This window comes from Taurulus bubalis (genome assembly GCF_910589615.1).
Source record: "Taurulus bubalis genome assembly, chromosome: 15".
In the NCBI taxonomy this organism is placed as follows: Eukaryota; Metazoa; Chordata; class Actinopteri; order Perciformes; family Cottidae; genus Taurulus; species Taurulus bubalis.
The window spans coordinates 17,099,513-17,118,224 of NC_136603.1; the positions used below are offsets into that span (position 1 = coordinate 17,099,513).

The 18,712-nt window shown below is 43.0% G+C and overlaps 1 protein-coding gene across 1 annotated transcript; it reads left to right on the top strand.

The window, feature by feature from the left end:
* Nucleotides 1–1,568: 1,568 nt before the first annotated feature.
* On the top strand, nucleotides 1,569–17,838 carry aff3 (AF4/FMR2 family, member 3; the record flags this gene model as incomplete). The annotated part of the gene is made up of 19 exons (XM_079230660.1): nucleotides 1,569–1,640; nucleotides 3,582–3,626; nucleotides 6,566–6,625; nucleotides 7,226–7,259; nucleotides 7,371–7,428; nucleotides 8,937–8,988; nucleotides 9,561–9,595; nucleotides 9,776–9,965; nucleotides 11,791–13,794; nucleotides 13,908–14,035; nucleotides 14,145–14,301; nucleotides 14,400–14,503; nucleotides 14,629–14,692; nucleotides 16,014–16,150; nucleotides 16,272–16,343; nucleotides 16,451–16,544; nucleotides 16,648–16,697; nucleotides 16,813–17,018; nucleotides 17,145–17,838. 19 exons carry the CDS (start codon nucleotides 1,569–1,571, stop codon nucleotides 17,264–17,266), a joined length of 3,684 nt encoding a protein of 1,227 aa, XP_079086786.1. The 3' UTR covers nucleotides 17,267–17,838.
* Between the last annotated feature and the right edge of the window lie 874 nt (nucleotides 17,839–18,712).

Consider the following 18,712-nt stretch of genomic DNA (forward strand, 5'->3'; position numbering starts at 1 on the left):
AATGTGTGCACCCACACAAACACACATTGGTGGACTGAACTAAGAATAATGAATCAATGCAGGGAAGTTAGGTTAAATGAACTCATAACAAAAGATAAGGAGGTCACAAACTCTCATGTATTGCAGTATGTGAGTGTACAGCACTCCTTCCTCTGATGTCTTTAAGGATGGATGTCCTAAATTAAATTAAAAAGTGTCGTAAACACAAACACAAAGTATTCATCTTGCCTCCTTAACGAGTGTTTGTCTCTTGAATACTGAGTTTCTACATCTGGACTACCAGCTATCCAATGGGACTGCCCCTGTGTTCAGTCTTTGACAAGTGCCATAAGCAAACGAGGGACACGGTGGTTTCAGGGGTGTGCGGGGCAAATTTCAGATATGATCAAACTTTAAAAAAAATACCCATCCCTCCCCTCTGTTTCTCTAAAGAATATGTTTCTCTTGTAGAGAATATGTGGTTGTAAGGAACGCAATGTTCCCCCAAATCAATGCAGTCAATGCTCTAAAATATCAAGCTCTTTCTATCCGTCTTCTCTTTCTATCCGCCTCCTCTCCCCCAGAGCCATCTAAGTCAGGGAGACAGCTCATATTTTATCTTGACAAGGCACGATCCATGCAATCCAGAGCCACTTCACAGGCCAAAATGTATTACCCAGAATAATGGATGCACTAGACAAGCATACAAGGCCAAGATGCAGGAAGAGGATATGATAAGATGTTGTCATTGGCCCACAATATGCTCTCAGTCTCTGAACGGTTATACAGTTTACAGTTTGAGTATTTATGGCATTACTGAATCACACACTGTACTCTTTACTTCAGAGGAAAGGGACACAATACAAACAGTGAAACCTACAAACAAAACAGTCACCCAGGAACATGCTTGTTTACAAAACCAACTCAACTTTATACACTCAGTGAAACTGATTGAGCAATACTGTTCTCACCTTGCTGTGCCTTATTTTATATATTTTCTTATACAATTAGCATTTATAGCACTTGTTTTTGTATTCTTAATTCTAATTTTACGTTTTACCTTAAGCCTTACGTTTTAAGTTATTGTAATTCTGTGTGGAAGGAGGACCTAGCAAAGTAAGTGTTTCATTGTACGAAGTAACTGTCTGTTAAGTGTGCATATGACAATAAACATCTTGAATCTTGAATCATAAAGTGTGGTTTTGTTTTCTCTTGCCCATGTATATGTGTCCATGTGGGCTAGGCTGCACAAACTACAAATAAAAAATACTTTAACGCATGTTTAAGGCCCCATAATTCATAGCGGTGTTTAGCTGCTCTGACTCTCTCATTCACCGGTGACCGTCCACGCCGCCGCTGCGAGCTCCGAGTCGTGATGTCCCCGCGTGAGCTGCTGCGTGTCATCGTGACGTCCCCCGGCCGGCCCGCCTCCATCGCGCTCCGTCTCCCCCGGTGACACGGACCAGACACTCTCCGGCAGCGAGGAGCCGGTGTGCGAGCGTCACGGAGGGGCACCGCATCCGCAGCTCTTATTAACGCGAGTCCTCACTGGCATGGACACCGGAGGAGAGCGATGAACATCAGGAACCATGCCTACTGTCCTCGCTGGCAAAGGGAAACTTTCCATCGGCTGTTTTCTACTCAGATGCGCGTATTCTCAGGTGAGAGGGAGCATGGACTGAGGATTATAGCCGATTTGATGCTTGAGGTGCATGTTTAAAGTCACCACATTGTACATGGAGAATACCTGCAGGTAATTCGTAAAGAAATTAAACTACTGAAATAAAATAAGAGGATAATTCCGGCAGAGGTGTGCATGTTGTGCTCCTATCTTCATAAAGATTCAGTTTACAGATTCAAATTGTTTCAGGTTTCACTTTAAGGCACTCAACACAGATGGAAGTCTGACTAGAAACTGGAAATAGCTGGAAATAACTTCAGTAATTGCTGATACTTTGAGAATGTAACAGGTGGTGCACTCTAGTTGGCTTGTACGATGCTTGTTATGATGGCTTGTGGTTTGTTTGGCCCTGGGGGAGTTTACTCATCAGGGTATTGCACCAGAGCTGTAGCCTGTGGTGCTGCTGGTATATGGACATGTGAAACATATTGCACATGATAGTATCCATTCTAATGGGCGTGTAAGTGCAAACTGAGGAAGCAGGCCTGGTTTTTTCTTGTGCAACGTCACAAGGATGGTAAAATACTGGCTGTCTGTGTTTATGTTTTTCATTTAGCGCTTGCGGCCCCATAACTGCCTTGTGGCTGTAATAATCAGACAGTTTTCACACACACACACACACACACACACACACACACACACACACACACACACACACACACACACACACACAGTTTTACATCCGCGGGCTTAAGAGTACAGCCACTGAGACATTGACCTTAGTGAGTCATGCATGCAAGAAGAGGCAGTTTCATACACTCACACATGCACGCTGCACTACACACACACACATTTTCTGCTGTGCATACTTATGCTGCACAGATGGCACAGAAGACAGAGTAAGGCATAAGAGAAAAAAAAGCAAATCACCTAAATGAAATGGGATATGACGTATAAAGGAAATGTTCGAGATAATAAAGATAAAATGTAAGTGTTCAGCGGATGAGGTCCACATAGAAATACAGAAATTCAGAACAAGAAAAAAGTCAACAGAAAACCAAACAAATATAGTGAGTGTGATGAGTATTATGAATGAGGAACTGAAGGAAACAATATTTTTGGGTACAAATAAAAAATCTGTTTTCAAACAAAACTCCCAGTCAGAAGGAAACAAAAAGAAATAAAATGGAAAGCACCTCCACAGTTGCATACAGTAATGTAGAGTATATTGATCAAAGCTGGAGCAGCATGGGTCCCTGCATGCTTTTGTGCCAACAAGGTGAAGACAAGGTGGGGAGAGACGTGGAGGAGGGAGAGCAGGGTTGCCTCACGCGGGTGGAAACAGAAAGTTGCTTTCAACAGAATCAGCATCCGTCTGATCATCTGCAGCTGTGATTTCTAAGATATGAGTCATCAACAACCCCATCTCAACTCTCACAATTACTGTGTGTGTGTGTGTGTGTGTGTGTGTGTGTGTGTGTGTGTGTGTGTGTGTGTGTGTGTGTGTGTGTGTGTGTGTGTATGAGGTTTACAGTAAAGTGTGACATTGAGTTGTGAATGTTGAAGCAAAAAGGCGGGAAGCAGAGTGCGGAAAGTGTGTGTGTGTGTGTGTGTGTGTGTGTGTGTGTGTGTGTGTGTGTGTGTGTGTGCGTGTGCATGTGTGTTCTTTGTGAGAGAGACTGAAAGTTCACATCTTGAGCTACGACGCGTGAAAGATATGAATGAGGCTATGAGCCGTGTGTCTATGTCTATGTGCACAGCTATATTTGCTGTTGAACTTGCGTAGGACTAGATTTTAGATGAGACACCTTCATTTAGATGCCACAATATGGTGTGTGTGCTTTCTCCATGTGCTTGTCTCATTACTGGACTTGTGTCTGTTGTTCTGACGTGTCACCAAACTCCCTCTGATCCACTGTGAGTCTTAACTTCCTGTGGGTTTCTCCTCATTGACATCACCTCCTTTCCTCTGTTTGCACAGGTAACAAGAAGCCAACACAACAGCTGTGCCAAATATATTCTGGAGGTAAATCATTACTTTTTTTTCATTATTAAAAGTAATAGTCATAACAGTATTAATAATCGACAAACATTTGCAATAATTCAGATTCATCCCTCATTAAATGTCATATTGTGGGTTATATATTTTTGGAATTTGCACGTAATTATATCTTATCTTCGTTTGATCCGTTTTGGACTAATATGAGACAACATTGGGAAAAATGTCTTGATCTTCATATTAAAATAAATTCAAACACTAAAAAGCTGCAGATTGTAGATGCTGGACTCAGTAAATTCATCTTGTTTACAATGCCATAAAAAAGAAAAAAGCAGTAAACCCCTTACATTGGAGAGCAGGAACCCAATAAAAGAGATGATTGATTATCTAATACTAGTCGCAGACACTATGAATAAATTAATCAAGGTTTTTTTCCGAGGTACCGAGGTGGTCCTGAGGTTTCTACCTATTTTTCCTGTTATGGTGGAGGTTTTAAAATGCAGAGGATGTGTCATGTGTATGGGTCCTGTCACCAGTGTGGGGCAGATAGGGGGAGCGGAGGAGGAGATTAGAGATACGAACATGCGGTGGAGAAGGAAGATAGCAACACATAATGCTCCACCTGGGAAACCTTGTTGTTGTTGAAGGAGGGAAGGGGTGAGAGCTGGTGCTGTGTCCTTGGTGACTGCAGGAGAGATAACCAAGTGAAAGGATGAGCAGAGAGAGGAAACACTTTCCCTCCGGGGCTTACTGTAGAGCATGACAGGAGTGAGGAGGAGGAAGAGGAGGAGGAAGAAAAGCAGACTCACCTGCCAGGTTCATAAAAGATGTGTCATCTAATAAGCGTCTTTGCATTTGATAGAATGAAACTGGGAACATTCCTTCTGGTAGACTCGAGGTAAAGAAATGATTTGCTATTTTGTGATTATTTTGTGATTATGTTGTGATTATTTTGTGATTATTTTGTGATTATGTTGTGATTATTTTGTGATTATTTTGTGATTATTTGATTTCTTGCAGAGAGTTAGGTGAGCTACAGCCAGCAGCTGGTTAGCTTAGCATAAAATCCTTAGCATACAAACTTGAAACAGGGGGAGCAGCTAGCTTAGCTCTCTCTGAAGGTACCACAATCTGCCAACTAGGCTAAATTACCGCTAAACTCAGTAATTAACATGTTGTATTTAAGCGTTTTAAAAATGCCTGTAAAAAATGGCCGTGGGGGTCATGTAGACTTCTTCTTGACTTTTGCTTCTCCAAGCTGTGTTAAGTGACTACTGGCTGACTGAAGCTTCATATTTAGCAAACACAGACATGAGAGTAGGTGTGTGAATACACACCCACTCTTCCATGACATCCGAGCAGATAAAACGTGACCTTTTCAAGATCTAGCTCACTGTTTTTCACTGTCGTCCCTCGCCCGGTGATCGTCACACGCATGTGCATTACACACTGAACCCCCGTGCTTCCACATCAGGACACAGCGGAGGACCACGGTCATGCTAACATTTTCCAAAATCAGGCCATTTTGTCAGCATCCATGAGGTCTGGTTTGTCTGAGTGGGACTGCGGGCAATCCAATCAACAGAGATTATAATCAGAGCAAAAGCAAAGATGCACTATGGAGGCAGAGCTCTCTCCATGTGGGTGCGTTCCTCTTGAGTACCGTGCATGGAGAACAAATAAGAAACAGGATACATGTTCATAATAGGCCAGGTGTACAATCATATGCAATTATCACTTAAGTCTTCCCTCATGGTGAGCAGTGATACAAGCGTGTCACTGAACTGTGAGCATTCGCCACATGTATTTGAAATATAAAATACTGCGTAATTTGTAATTCATCATGTTTTAGTAAATACTGTTTTGTTAAGTCAAAATGGCTCAGAATATTCACTCCTCTGACAAGCCTGCCTCATCCTCTTTCTTTTTTACTTGTTATTGTTTATGTCAGATGAATATCTATTCAAAAACACATATAGACAGTGACACTGACTAAGACATGGCAGACATGGCTTTTTGGTGAATATCTAATCAGGTGCGGAAATGTTGCTGTTGTACCAGCTATAGGTGAGATATCATCTACTTGTGCAGGGTGGGTGCATTCATATGTTAACTAAACTGTGTCCCATTGTTGAATACGGTTGCAGCCAACAATTATTTTCATCTTTAATGAATGCATTGTTTATTTTATTAATGATTCATTAATCTTTTAGTGTGTAACCCCTCACCCCCCAAAAAAAAGATAATATCACAAGTTAATTCGGCATGAACTGATGGCTTGAAATTTAATGTTTTCCCTAAATGTATTCAATTAACTTTGATAAGTAATTAAGAAATGCAATCAAATCTTTAAAGTCAAGAGATTGTAACCAGCAAACCCATATTTATCTTTCATAAATGAGGAAAATTAATAATCACCCAATTAGTCTTTGAATAACTTTCTGTTAAAAGACCACTTGGTATGTAGTACATAACCCCCCTTTTTCGTTGGCCATTATAACTGCTGTGATGTTTGTCACAGCAGTGAACAACACGTAAATTGCTTCACATACAAATAGAACCAGGATCTTTAATTTGCTCACTTAGTGAACACAAAAACATTCACTTTTCAAAAGAGAAAAGAGCTGTGAAACATTAAAAAAAAAGATCATAAAAATATAACAGATACTTGAAATACCTTAAAATAGATACAGCTGGAGATAAAGAAAAAAGATTGCACAGAAATCTTGACACAGCTGCAACGTGCTCACTCTCACACAACACACACCTCATGTTCTACAAACAACACTACACACTGAGACTAACCCTTATTTATAGCGTGTCACACTCCCCCTGGTGGGGAGGAACCGTGCTGATAACGAGTCAGCTGTAAAATGAGGCTCTCTGAACTCTATGTGTGTAAATCTAAAATGGAGAGATAAGCTGCTCCGAAAGGAAAGAAAATTAAAAAGTCCTCTGTTGCACAGGACATGACCCAGCAAGCCTTCGGGGGTGACCAGGCCCAACGACTCCTCTACAGCTCTAAGTTATGTGTGAGTATTGTTTATATGTTTGTTGTTTATCTTTGATAATTAGAGGGGGACGTTACAGACTTTGCATATTACAGTCTGTTTACAGGTCTTGGAGAGTATTACTGTGCATGTGAAAATTATATGAAACCGTGTGTGGCTCCACAGGGGAATCTGATAAACTGCCTCAAATAATGTCACTTGAGGCAATTTATCAGACTCGGTTTGGTCTGAAGGCTTCATGTATGAAAATAAATAAAAAATCTGAAGGTGTGGAGTTACAAAGAAGTGAACTTACCAGACCTCTGGAGACCGCTCCTCATCTCGAGGCTAGCAGCTCAAGACAGCGTTACCAGTATATCACACCCGCATCTCAGAAGCAAACTGTCAATCAAGTTCCATTCTGGGTAATGTGGGCGCCGGGTTTTGAAGAAGAATGTGTGGAGTAAAGAGGATGATATCTCTGGTTGTGCGGCATCAATATTTATCTCTTTTTTTTTAACTGTCCATCGTGAGTCTAATAATATTTTACTGTCGTGCAAAGCTAAATCTGAGTGCTTTTTTAAACATGCAAATACAGAATTTTGCTCAAAATCTTTTGTTCTCTTTCTCTCCAAGGACGCAAAGCTACCGACTGCACCACAAAGGCAAAGTAAGTGTTCACCGACTGTTTGCTTGTCCGATGTGTGCAATACTTTACAGTCGGTTAATATATGGTTTGTTGCCTGATTTTAAATATGTTTTCTCTCTCTTCCTCTGTGAGGTCGGGGGAATGTTCCGCTGCGAATGACCCGTCACCCTCGCGTGGCACCTCACAAATCGTAAGTGGGTAATGAGGAAATATGATCCACTGAAGGTCATCAAACATAGACAATATAATATATCACACACATAATTTATGTCTTCTTCTCAACAACTGTTGTAAAATTAGGTAGAAATCATGAACATCATCGTTTGCACAGCTACAGGCAAAGGCATTAAGGAGATTGAAGGGTAATAGACATATAGAATCAGTCAACACAGCGTTTCAGGCTACATAACAAAGGTCAGGTCAAAGGTCAGTCAACATTCCTGAAAGCTTTCAGTTGAGACCGATGTGCTCCTGGTTGTTTTCGCTTTACATCCTCTTTTTACTGTGAAACACATGTTCAGAGTTGTAAGCCAACTGAAACTTCTTCCGTGTGCCAAGTAGGAAACTACGGTGGCTGGCGGGGAAATGCAAATGATCCAGAGCCAGTGTTTGGTTTGTCTGTTTAGGGCTACTGTAGAAACATGAAGAGGACTCGCTTCCTATGTAGATATAAAAGGCTCATTCTAAGGTAACAGAAACACCACAATTCTTATTTTTAGCTATTTATACACAAAAGAAAACATGCTTTTTTAATTAATATTATATTCCGTCGCTGCCAATAGATTCCTCTGAATGCTACACACTGGCCCCAAAGCAAAAAGTTTAGGGCAAAATGAAACCTGGCCATTTCAATAAAACTACAGTTTAACTGGAGAAAAAGAACACCCTTACAAAAGAAAGCTGCAGCTTCACAGCAAGCTGCCAACACCTCTCTCCCCCTGCTCCAATGAATGGCATTTCACTTTCTCAACCTCACATTACTGGAACCTTCCACCTACCCGGGTGAGCACAGGGTGAGCCAACCAGAGCAGGCGTCCAGATCAGGAAAAATAATACAAGGTTTCTAAGTAGCTTCTGCCATCCCAATGTATCCATGAGCACTCATTACATTCCAATGAGCTCTGCAATTATACTGCAGAGTACCTGACCTATCTCAGTGCCCAGCCCCTCCCTGCTCAGAGGACACAATTAGGCAAACCTGTTTACACTCTCCTTGAAGGCAACCTTTTCACAATGACAATCACATATGTTGTTATTGTGTGTTTGATATTGATGAAAATTAACATCTTCAAGAAGACTTCAAAAGTGTTGAAAACTATGGATGCACCAATCTGATACGATGGATTTGTATCAGCGCTAGAACTGTCCTTCAATTAATTAACTATGTCAGGTATCGGCCATGATGTGACCAATCCACATTAGAAACAGGTTCTTTGTCAATGTGATTATACAATTCACAACATTGCCAGGCATTGTGTTATTGTACAGGAAAAGTATCCCCATGTCTCACACAGTGATTTATGTTGATTTTAAATTTGTGAAAAAGAGAGCGCTGGTATCAGATCAATAATCGGTATTGGCTGAGTGGAGGTGGGCTCAGAATCAGTACTGGGGGAGAAAAGGTTGGATCAGTGCATCTCTGTTGAAAACTCTAGCGATTAAATGTACAACATTGCGTGTGTTTTTCTTTGCTCACAGCATGCTTGCTGATGACCTGAAGCTGAGCAGTGATGAGGATGACACTCAAAGGGTAGGTGACTCTCAGGGGGCTTTGAAGATAATATTTATATATTAACCATTTAATACTATTAGTATTCTTTTTAAGGAAGATTTTTAAAAAAAAGTAGATCTTATAAATGTGGAGCATGCACAAAGACTGAGTTGGCTGTTTCAATTAGGTAGCTTGTGGCAGTTTTTTCTCAGTGTATAGTTCATTTTGATAAATAGGTTTTTGAAAGTATATCAAAGAATAACTTAATATGTAACTGATGTTGTTTTTGTATATGCATTACTGGAAGATGCATCTTTTGTAAGATAGCAATGTCTTCTAGTTCCATGTGGGAAGGGCCAAATGTCTGGCATGACAGAGACATAATGACTGTAACGAATTCAGTAATTAGTTTGACCGAAGCTGTTTTTCAGGTAGTGTTTCATAGTGTACGCACACAGCTCAACTGCCACGCACTTAAGAACTGTTTGTGTACTTGCAACTAAGGATGATAAGACTTGAAGACAGCAGAGGTAACACATTGAGTGTAAGAAGCTGTTCACTACGCTGCTGATGATACGTTTCTTTGTTTGTTTTGGTGTGTGTCCCTGAAGGCAACTCATGGGTCAGCTTCCTGGGATGGACACAGGTACTTGATTACAAATGTCATGTGGCAATATTGTGTGTTTGTCTGTAAATGTCAGTTAAATTGTGTGATTAACAACAGTATCTGTCTGCCCGTGTGTGTGTGTGTGTGTGTGTGTGTGTGTGCTCCACTATGTACGTACGTTGACCCCACTCTGATGTATGTGTGTGTGTTGACTGACAGCCTGTCAGCACAGCGAGCGCACACACATGGCAGGCGAGTGAGACATTCCAGCTCGGACTCTTCGGGCTCAAACTCCACAGTTGAATCGTGCAGCAGCAGTCTTTCCTCCCGGAGCCCCGGCCAGAGCCCAGACGTTCACCCTGACCCTGCATCGCCTGCCAACGCACAGCCACCATGCAACAGCAAGGAGGTACCAATGCTGAGCCACATCCTCCTCTTCCTCTGCTCTTAATCTTCTCCGACCATGCCTGCATGTATGTCTCTCCCTCTGGTTGTGTGCCCTCGGGTGATTTCTCGACAGGGAGTGGTGGCCTCGAGGCAGTTGACGGCAGGTATGGAGAGGGACAGAGGAATGAGGAATGACTGTGAGTTGGAGAGGAAGAGGAGGGGCAGAGCTAGCTTTGGGAATTAGTGCCTGGGTGTCATGTCAACCGCCCCAGTCTTAAAGAGGAAAGCCCTCGGGAGGTGGAAGTCATCAAGACTCGATCTCATGTTGACATCTACAACTAGAGTTACCTTTGCTTTCCAAACAACAGTGCAAACAAAGGATGCGGACTACTTGCATATCATTTTTTTAGAAAAGTATTGTATGGGTGACTTAGCGATGGTAGGTATGATGGACTTTTGGAGGCGTGGGACATTATGGGGGTTGAGACGTGAGCTATGTGGGGACTGAAGGGGAAACCTGCTCCTCTTTTATGAATGGAAAGCCCTGTACAACATAGTGGACTACATTACTAAACATGCACTACGTCGGGCCCCTATAGAGAGGGAGAGAGTGGAGTGTTTGGGGGTGGGGGCAGGAGAGGGGTGGGGGGTGCTCACCATGTGTTTTTCATTTACGTGGACTGTTTAAATGTCTCCCAAGGAAGAGATGGGGGTTGGAGTTATGGAAGCAGCGAATCCAGAGTTCCAGGTAGTGAGAGAAAGAGGGAGGGCCAGAAAAGAAGGAGGGAGAGCAGTCGAGACGGTACAAGAGATGCAGTGTCTTCTTTGGAAAGAGGGCGAGGGATGTGGGGAGGGGGGTCACTGTTTGACTTGAGGAGTAGAGGTTTAATTTAGTTCCTGGTCAGCGACGAGAGAAAAACGGGAACGTGAGCGAGAGAAAGAAGTTTGCTCTCCAGCCGTGAGTATCCTCTTTGTTTTTTTGGGGGGGGTTTTCTTTGTTTTTTTAAGTAGAAATTCCTGCGTTTTCTTGTGTTTGTCTCATTTTTGGTTGCCAAGCCAGTTGTTAAGTAAACATTAGGTGATTCATTTGGCATAATTGGATGGGGGTTGAGCTACTGTAAGCACATATGTGAACTGTGAGACGGTGACCATGTAGAAAGTAGGCTATTAAAAGGAGGGTAAAATGTCAGTTGGAATTTTTAGTGAACCCACACTTTTTAGACATGAGTCATAATCCAGAGTCGCGTTTTTTGCAGTTTGAATTGTTTTAACAGCAGCTGGGTCAGCAATGTGTTATTTATTATGCATTTTAAATGGTTCTTTTGTGGTTTATGATGTTTGTCATTCCTCCCATGGTTAAAGGGCTGTGCTTGTTATCTCTGAACTAACATATCTAAAGACATGTGTACAGTGGTGGAATGTAACAAAGTGCATGTACTCATGTCCTGTATGTAAGTACAATTTGGACATACTTGTACTTTACTTGAGTATTTCCTTTTTCTGCTAGTTCACTACTAAGTTATTCTTCTTATTGAGATGTTTCAACTTGACCACCTTTTAAATTATGATACATACTGTATGTTTCCTGCATACATATAACATCCTTCTTATTAAGTCACTTTCAAATATTTTTCTTTCAAATATGAGAATAGAGTCGTACCTATACTAGGAACTAAATGTAGTCAGAATGGTGTTTAAACAATCTGGGCTGTTTTGAACTGAGACTCAACTCCGCACCTGTCTCCAAGACATTGGAGGTGTGCATTAAGCGTCACAAAGATTCACTTTAAGTTCATGTAGCTTTATGATTAATATTTTTTTTCTCTCTTCTTCTGTGCTTTCTTAAGACTGATCACCCCTCTGCGGCCCAGTGGCAGTTGGATAAATGGCTGAAGAAGTCCCGGAGAAAATCTTCCAGCAGTGACCAAGTGCCCTCCCAGAGCCTTCCAGGACGTCCTCCCTCTCCCCACACCCAAAGAGCCCCATCTCCAGCCAGGTCCTGGGACAGCAATCAGGAATACAGCCCTAGCCAAAGCCCTATTCCCAGCCCACAGTTCAATTTCAGCCACCACACCAGCCACCTACCTAGCCCTGGTTATAGCTTCTGCCCGAGCCCCAGCCCATTCCCCAGCACATGCCCAAGTCCCAGCCCAAGCCCTGGGCACAGCCCGATACCCAGTCCGGTTCCAAGTGTTTGCCCCAGTCCGTGCGGGAGCCCGAAAGCCAGCCGTAGCCCTAGCCCTATACTTAGAGACCTTCCAAGAAGCCCCAGTCCAGACCCACCTACTCTTTCCAGGGTTCGGCACTGCCCTGAGGTTCAGAGAACACAACCTAGCCACACGACCAATCCCCACAGGACAAAAAATAGGTCATGGATTACCCCATTGCCTAATACCGATCCCAAGAGCAAGCCTACAAACAGCACTCATCTTCGGCCAACTCACCAGCACAGGCCCAAGACTCGACCCACACAGGACCGAGTCCAAAGCAAACCAAAGGCTTCTACTGTTTTAAACTCTAACCAGACTCAAAGCCATAAATCTAGACCCACGTCTAACTTTCATCCTAGTTCTAAACAGCTCTCTGAGGCTCCCAAACACACTTCACATTTTGAGCAAATCCAGAGTAGCAGATCCAACCACAACTCCAACCACAAGGCCAAGCCTTCATTTCAGTCTAGCTCACAACGTAGCCCAAAAACATCAAAGCACTTAGTTCCCAGTAGTCGTGAAACCAACTCTAGTCATAGTTCTCAATCCCAATCTACCCCTAAAGCTGCAACTAATCATAATACTGGGTTGAGCTTGAGATCAAACAATAGCCTTAAACCTAGGGCCAAGTCTTCGGAGGCTACAGCCCCAACTCCTGTACATGTTAATCATACTATAACAACACGGAAGAAACCCCAGTCCAAGGGACAGGAGGTAGACCTCAGAGGAGATCATCTGACCCTAGCTGAGGGGAGAGAACACGAGAGAAAAGAGGACAGATCTCGGAAAAAACAACAAGGGAAACAGGAGAGAAAGAAAGACAAGAGGCTGGCGGAAGAGCAGCTACATAGACGTCCCTGGATCCATAGTTCGGCAGAAGAAGAAGAGGAGGAGGAGGAGGAGGAGGAAGGAGTGATAGAGAGGCAGAGTAGGAGAGAGGATACAGCAAGAGGGGAAAACAGGAGAGGGAGGGACCAGCAACTTAGGCGTGAATGGCAAACAGTCCAGGTCAAACAAGGACTGCTGACCAGCACTGAGCGACACCGCCTTGAAGACGACTCCCACCATCAGGGCAGGAAAAAAAAGGGAGGGAGAAGTGAGCAGGAGAGAGAGTTACAGCAAGAGCCATCACCTCCTCCGTCGCGTTCCCCAACTCCTCACAGGCCATCCGCCTCGCCCTCTATCTCCTCGTCTCCAAATTCAGATTCTGAGTCTGAATATCAGGCTCCGATCACCAAAGTTCCAGCAGACTCCACCTCTTACAAGAGACTCCCCAAGAGAGGGCAGCAAAGTCTGGGCAGGCCCGACGCCAACAGGCCGAAGGTTGTGCACCCCAGAGGACCCACCTCAGGTCATCCAAGTGAGGAGCAGCAGAGTGAGGGGAAGCAAAAACTCTACACCCTGGTCCCATTCGGGCGAGGTGAACAAACTACAGCGCCTTCCCAGCGAGGGCTGAGGAATCTAGTGGTGCAGATAGACCTCTGTCTTCTCAAAAGGGTCCCGGACAGAACTACTAGTTCCACTGTTAAAAAAACCACCTCCTCTTCCTCCCCTTCATCTACCAGGGACAAGCAAAGAGAGGCCATGAAACACCTGTTTGTCCCTGACACTGTGACGAAAGACAGCAAAAGGAAACGCAAGGTAGACAACGCGTATATTTGCCTTGATGTGTCTCTGTGCACGCTTTCATGCATGAATATGTCAGCATTGATAAAGGCTTGTTCTTCAAAGCATGTGTGTTTGTGTGTGACCAGTTGGAGAATGGAGTGTCACACAGAGAAAGCAAGAGGAGTATTCCTCAGGCAAATGACCTCTCAGGCCACACAGAGTCTGTATCTCACACAGCTGAGTGCAACTTTGTGACGGAGACCATGCACAACGGGTAAAAGAACACCGAACACACCACTTAGTCTCACAGACCCAAGTGTGATCATACCGTTTGCACAAATACAATACGTGTATTGTACGTATGTGGGTGTGTGTACTTGCAGGTACTTGGAGGAGTACTTGGACAGCAAGAGGCCGTTGTCTCCCCTGTCTCCTCTGTCCGACAGCCCAGAGTCCACCAAGCCTCTCCCCAAAACAAAGACTACAGAGCAGCACCACGTCCACAAGAACAGAGACAAGAATAGAGATTCTGCTATAAAGGTGTAACAGAGAAGTACTTGTTTAAATCATCCAAACTTTATTTCTCGCAGCCTTTTTGGTTTATTTCACCTCTTGTTCTTCACCTGTCCACTCCACAGCCCAAGATGGAGGTGGAATTTGAAAAAATGGCAAGACAGCCCCAACCGCCGTCCGAGTCCTGGGGCCTTGCAGGACACAGGGGGGTCGTGCCGAACAATGACACGTGAGCCACACTGTTTCATGTTTGCCTGATACGGACTGACCGGACACCGGTGTGTTGTGAAATACTGGTGACAAAGACATTGCGACTGCACAGCACTTATTTTTCTGTATTTCTGTGCATCTTAGTCCGCACCATGCTGAGTACTACTTACATGAAGCTAAAAGGATGAAGCACCGTGCAGACGCAATGGTGAGTCATTGATCTTAGTCTGAATATAAATTACAGACAGTGAAGCAAAACTGGGATGTTGTACAATGATTGTAGACCCCAGGAAGAATAGCTGCTGCTTTGGCTACAGCTATTAGTTATCCTATTACATTTAATTACATGGAAATTGAAGAAATACTCCGCCTTTTTGGAAAACACAACCATTTGCTTTAAGACTTGGAGTAAAATGTGAAGTTGAGCAACATTTCAATGTCAATGTGTTCAGTAAGCAAGCACACAAACAGCTTTATGTACACAATTTGTCTTCAGGGAAGGTACAAAGTACCTCACACAGAAACATAAAGAAACCATATGTATGAACTATATACAGTGTATTTCAATGCTATGTCTTGGTCAACCAGGAGGCCTGTGTCAAGTGACTTAAGCAAGTCAGAGAGGTATTTAATAAGGCCATTTGCGGCTTTAAAATGGAGAAGTAAAAACACTGAATTTTGGGAGACCAGCAAGGAGGATGCTGCATTAGTCTAAAACACAAAAGATACATTCATGGATACGTTTTTGCATCTTCTTGAGAATTTTCTTCTTTTTTAATGGTAAATGGCAGTAATGCTGGTTAAGGGCTAACATAGAATAAATGATAACACCGAGAATTCTTGAGCGATGTGGTATATTTACAGGGAGAGAGATGCCGAATAACATATTCCCTCGCCAAGAAAGTCATAAAGAGATTGGTCCAGGACGTGTTTAGCCGAGCTTCACACAAAGACTGGGAGCAGAGGGAAACGACTAACGACTAACTAACTAATGTCTTATCGACATTATCTTTCTGGCCAGCAAGCTAGCCACGGGTACATCTAAGAACCCCCATGGGTTTTGTTTGAAATGACAAAAAATAAGAGTTACTGAGTGATTCAGTCACATAGTGTTTCCAAAAATCCAAACATAATTTCTTTAGCTGTTATCCAACAGTGGGTTGCATCTTTAAATATATTTTGTGCCCCCACAGATCTGCAATCGGCTAAAAATTAGAAATATTTTCCCAGGGAGAAACCAATATTTAACCTAATATTTCCACTGTGGCATCCACTCGTTGGTCTGGCATGACTGAAGCTGGCAAATGAAGGTGAAGAGCGGAGCCTCACATTTGTTATGAGACACCTTTGATGGAGCGATAAGTTAACTGAGAGTTTCTATGCTAAACACCTCCTGGATAAAACATTCTCCTACAAAGAGCTAAAGACATTCTCAGCTAATTCCTACTTGTTTTAGACACTTGAGGCTATGAAACTATGCCTTTCATATTCTCTCCCATCCTGACCTATGTTGGATGTCTTATATCCAGGTGGATAAGCTGGGGAAGGCTGTGAATTACGTCGACGCCGCCCTCTCTTTCATGGAATGTGGGAAAGCAATGGAGGAAGGGCCACTAGAAGCCAAGTCTCCTTATACCATGTACTCAGAGACAGTGGAGCTAATTAGGTGAATTGCTCATTCATGCAAAAACAGATACAAGTCATTACCATTTGAGAAACAAACATACACTCTCAGACATACACATACATGAGCTGCAGCTCAATTGGTAACAGCCCTGTTTCTTAAGGTACGCAATGAGGCTGAAGAGCCACTCCGGCCCCGGAGCGAGACAGGAAGACAAACAGCTGGCGGTTCTGTGGTGCGTATGTCATTTCCTCTGTTTACGCCACATCTATCATCACATTGAAGGACCTGCTTTTTGACAATGATTTGTGACTCGTCTGAGTCTCTTTGTGTTGTCAACAGTTTCCGATGCCTTGCCCTCCTTTACTGGCAAATGTTTCGTTTAAAGAAGGACCATGCATTTAAGTATTCCAAAGTTCTGCTGGACTACTTTAAGGTATATCTAAAAACAGGTCAAAATCAAGACTTTTACACATACAGATTTCTGGAATTGTTTTGGTAAAATGTAAACATCTGGGTAATTTACGGTGTCATTACAGAGTTCTCCCAAAGTGCCTTCTACACCACCCTGTTGGAGTGACTCTGGGAAGTAGGTGGATAATGATTATATTACATGATCTCTGTTTGATTCATTTGCTTTCATTCCAGCCACCAAATGCTCATTGATCACTACCACGCTGTTGTACATGTATTTTCCCCACAAGGAGCACAGAAGGACCCCCTTCTTCCCTCTCACCCGATGCAAAACACCTTGGACGGGGTTCACACGGGGCCAGCGCCTTCCCCTCGCTCATAAGCATTCCCCAACGAATCCACCAGATGGCAGCAAACCACCTGAACATTACCAACAGTGTCCTGTACAGCTACGAGTACTGGGAAGTGGCAGACAACCTCGCAAAGGAGAATAAAGGTATAGAAGCTCCTTTGAGCTGCACAGATTTACATAAAAAAATAAGCCACATGTGTAAAATGGACGTTTGTGAACACCCATGATAGTCGGAATATTTTGAGATTAATCTTCATTTTTTCATTACAGAGTTCTTCAACTACTTGAATACTTTGTCTGGGCCATTGACTCTTCACAGTAGCATCGCTCATGCTGTCCAATACACCAGACAGGCTCTTCAGTGGATACGCATTAGTGCCAAACTTAACTAAAAAGGAGAGGGTTTACAATAATCTGTCTCACTTTGAAGAAAACAAAACTCTGGATCTCTATGCAGCCGATACTTCTGAGCTGGTTGGAGTTGGTTGAAATCCGTGGAGCCTGACGATCCTCATAGGATGTCGCAGCGCTCACTGTGTGCAAAGCCTTCTGAAGGAGCACTCTTTGAACTTGTCACTGATGAACTACCTGCAGCTTCTTCCTCCTCATTGGATTAAATTGAAGAGTCTATGGATTTGAAGTCTGTAATCATTTGCCAAATGTCCCGCGTTGACAGAAACAGGACTCTCTTACAATGCAGCTTTCTTTGGAAGAAACCATTACCCAGCAGACTGTTTCTCTCGGGCCAAAACAGGAGAAGATGCACACAAAAAAGAGACCAGTCAAATCATATTCCACTTTCTACAAAGTAGGAAACTTGTCTGTATCTTTTCTAATGAAGGTTTTAATTATTTTATTTTTTTTAAATATCTTGTGTTTTCACTTTTACATGTTTTTACTGTGCAATATTTGATGGATTATCTGTTTTTAGAACAAACATGAAAAAAATAAAATGTTGAGTGAGTCTAGTTGCTGACATTCAAGGTTCCTCTTATGAAAACAAATATCTGTCTCCCTATTTTGAATGTCAGATTGTGTTATTTATTGAATAATGAGGTCACGAACGTCTTGGTAAATTAAATCTCTTAGGTCTGGTTCAGGAGTTTGCATTTTAAAGTCCCAGCTTCTTACAGCCTGAGTGGCACAGCTAACACAGCATCACAGTTGGCTGGTCACCAGTGACGCGTCTGATGATGAATGTTCTTTAGGACTGTAACATGCACTGGTCTACTATTCCATATTCCTAACGTTGTGCAATTAGAGTCTTACTGCGCTCTATGGGGTAGTGATATATCATAAGTCTATTCATTTACACATTCACACAGTCTGTGTTTTTGTTGTTGTTGTTGACAGCTGACCTTCCTGCATTTTGCAGCTGCAACTGTGCAACTTTTAGCCCCGGATTAAGTGTTTGCCTCTTTTTCGTATTTGTTTAATATTATAGTTTGCTCTTCGTTTGAAGGTTATTTCTCTTTGTCTTTGTTTCAATCACGGACACACACTAGCACACATGATACAGGTGACACTGTGTGAGTCAGACTTGTTTGGTCCAGTTAAACAGAGATCTCTCCGTCTCTTCACACACTCACACTACAACTCATCTCTCATGACTCTCCATCACTGCAACTGTACTTCCTGCTGCACCGACGCAGAAGTCGCGCATGCAACTTCAGCATCCGATGTCTGGTGCCATAGCAACAGAGAACAACCAATAAGGGAGCTCTTTGGGACACAACACGCCTTGGGTCAGAGCATCCTGGTGTTTTTGATTCTGTGAAATGGGATTTGTTGCAAACTAGCCCAATTTTCTTCCCCTGGATTATGACCTGCTTTATTCC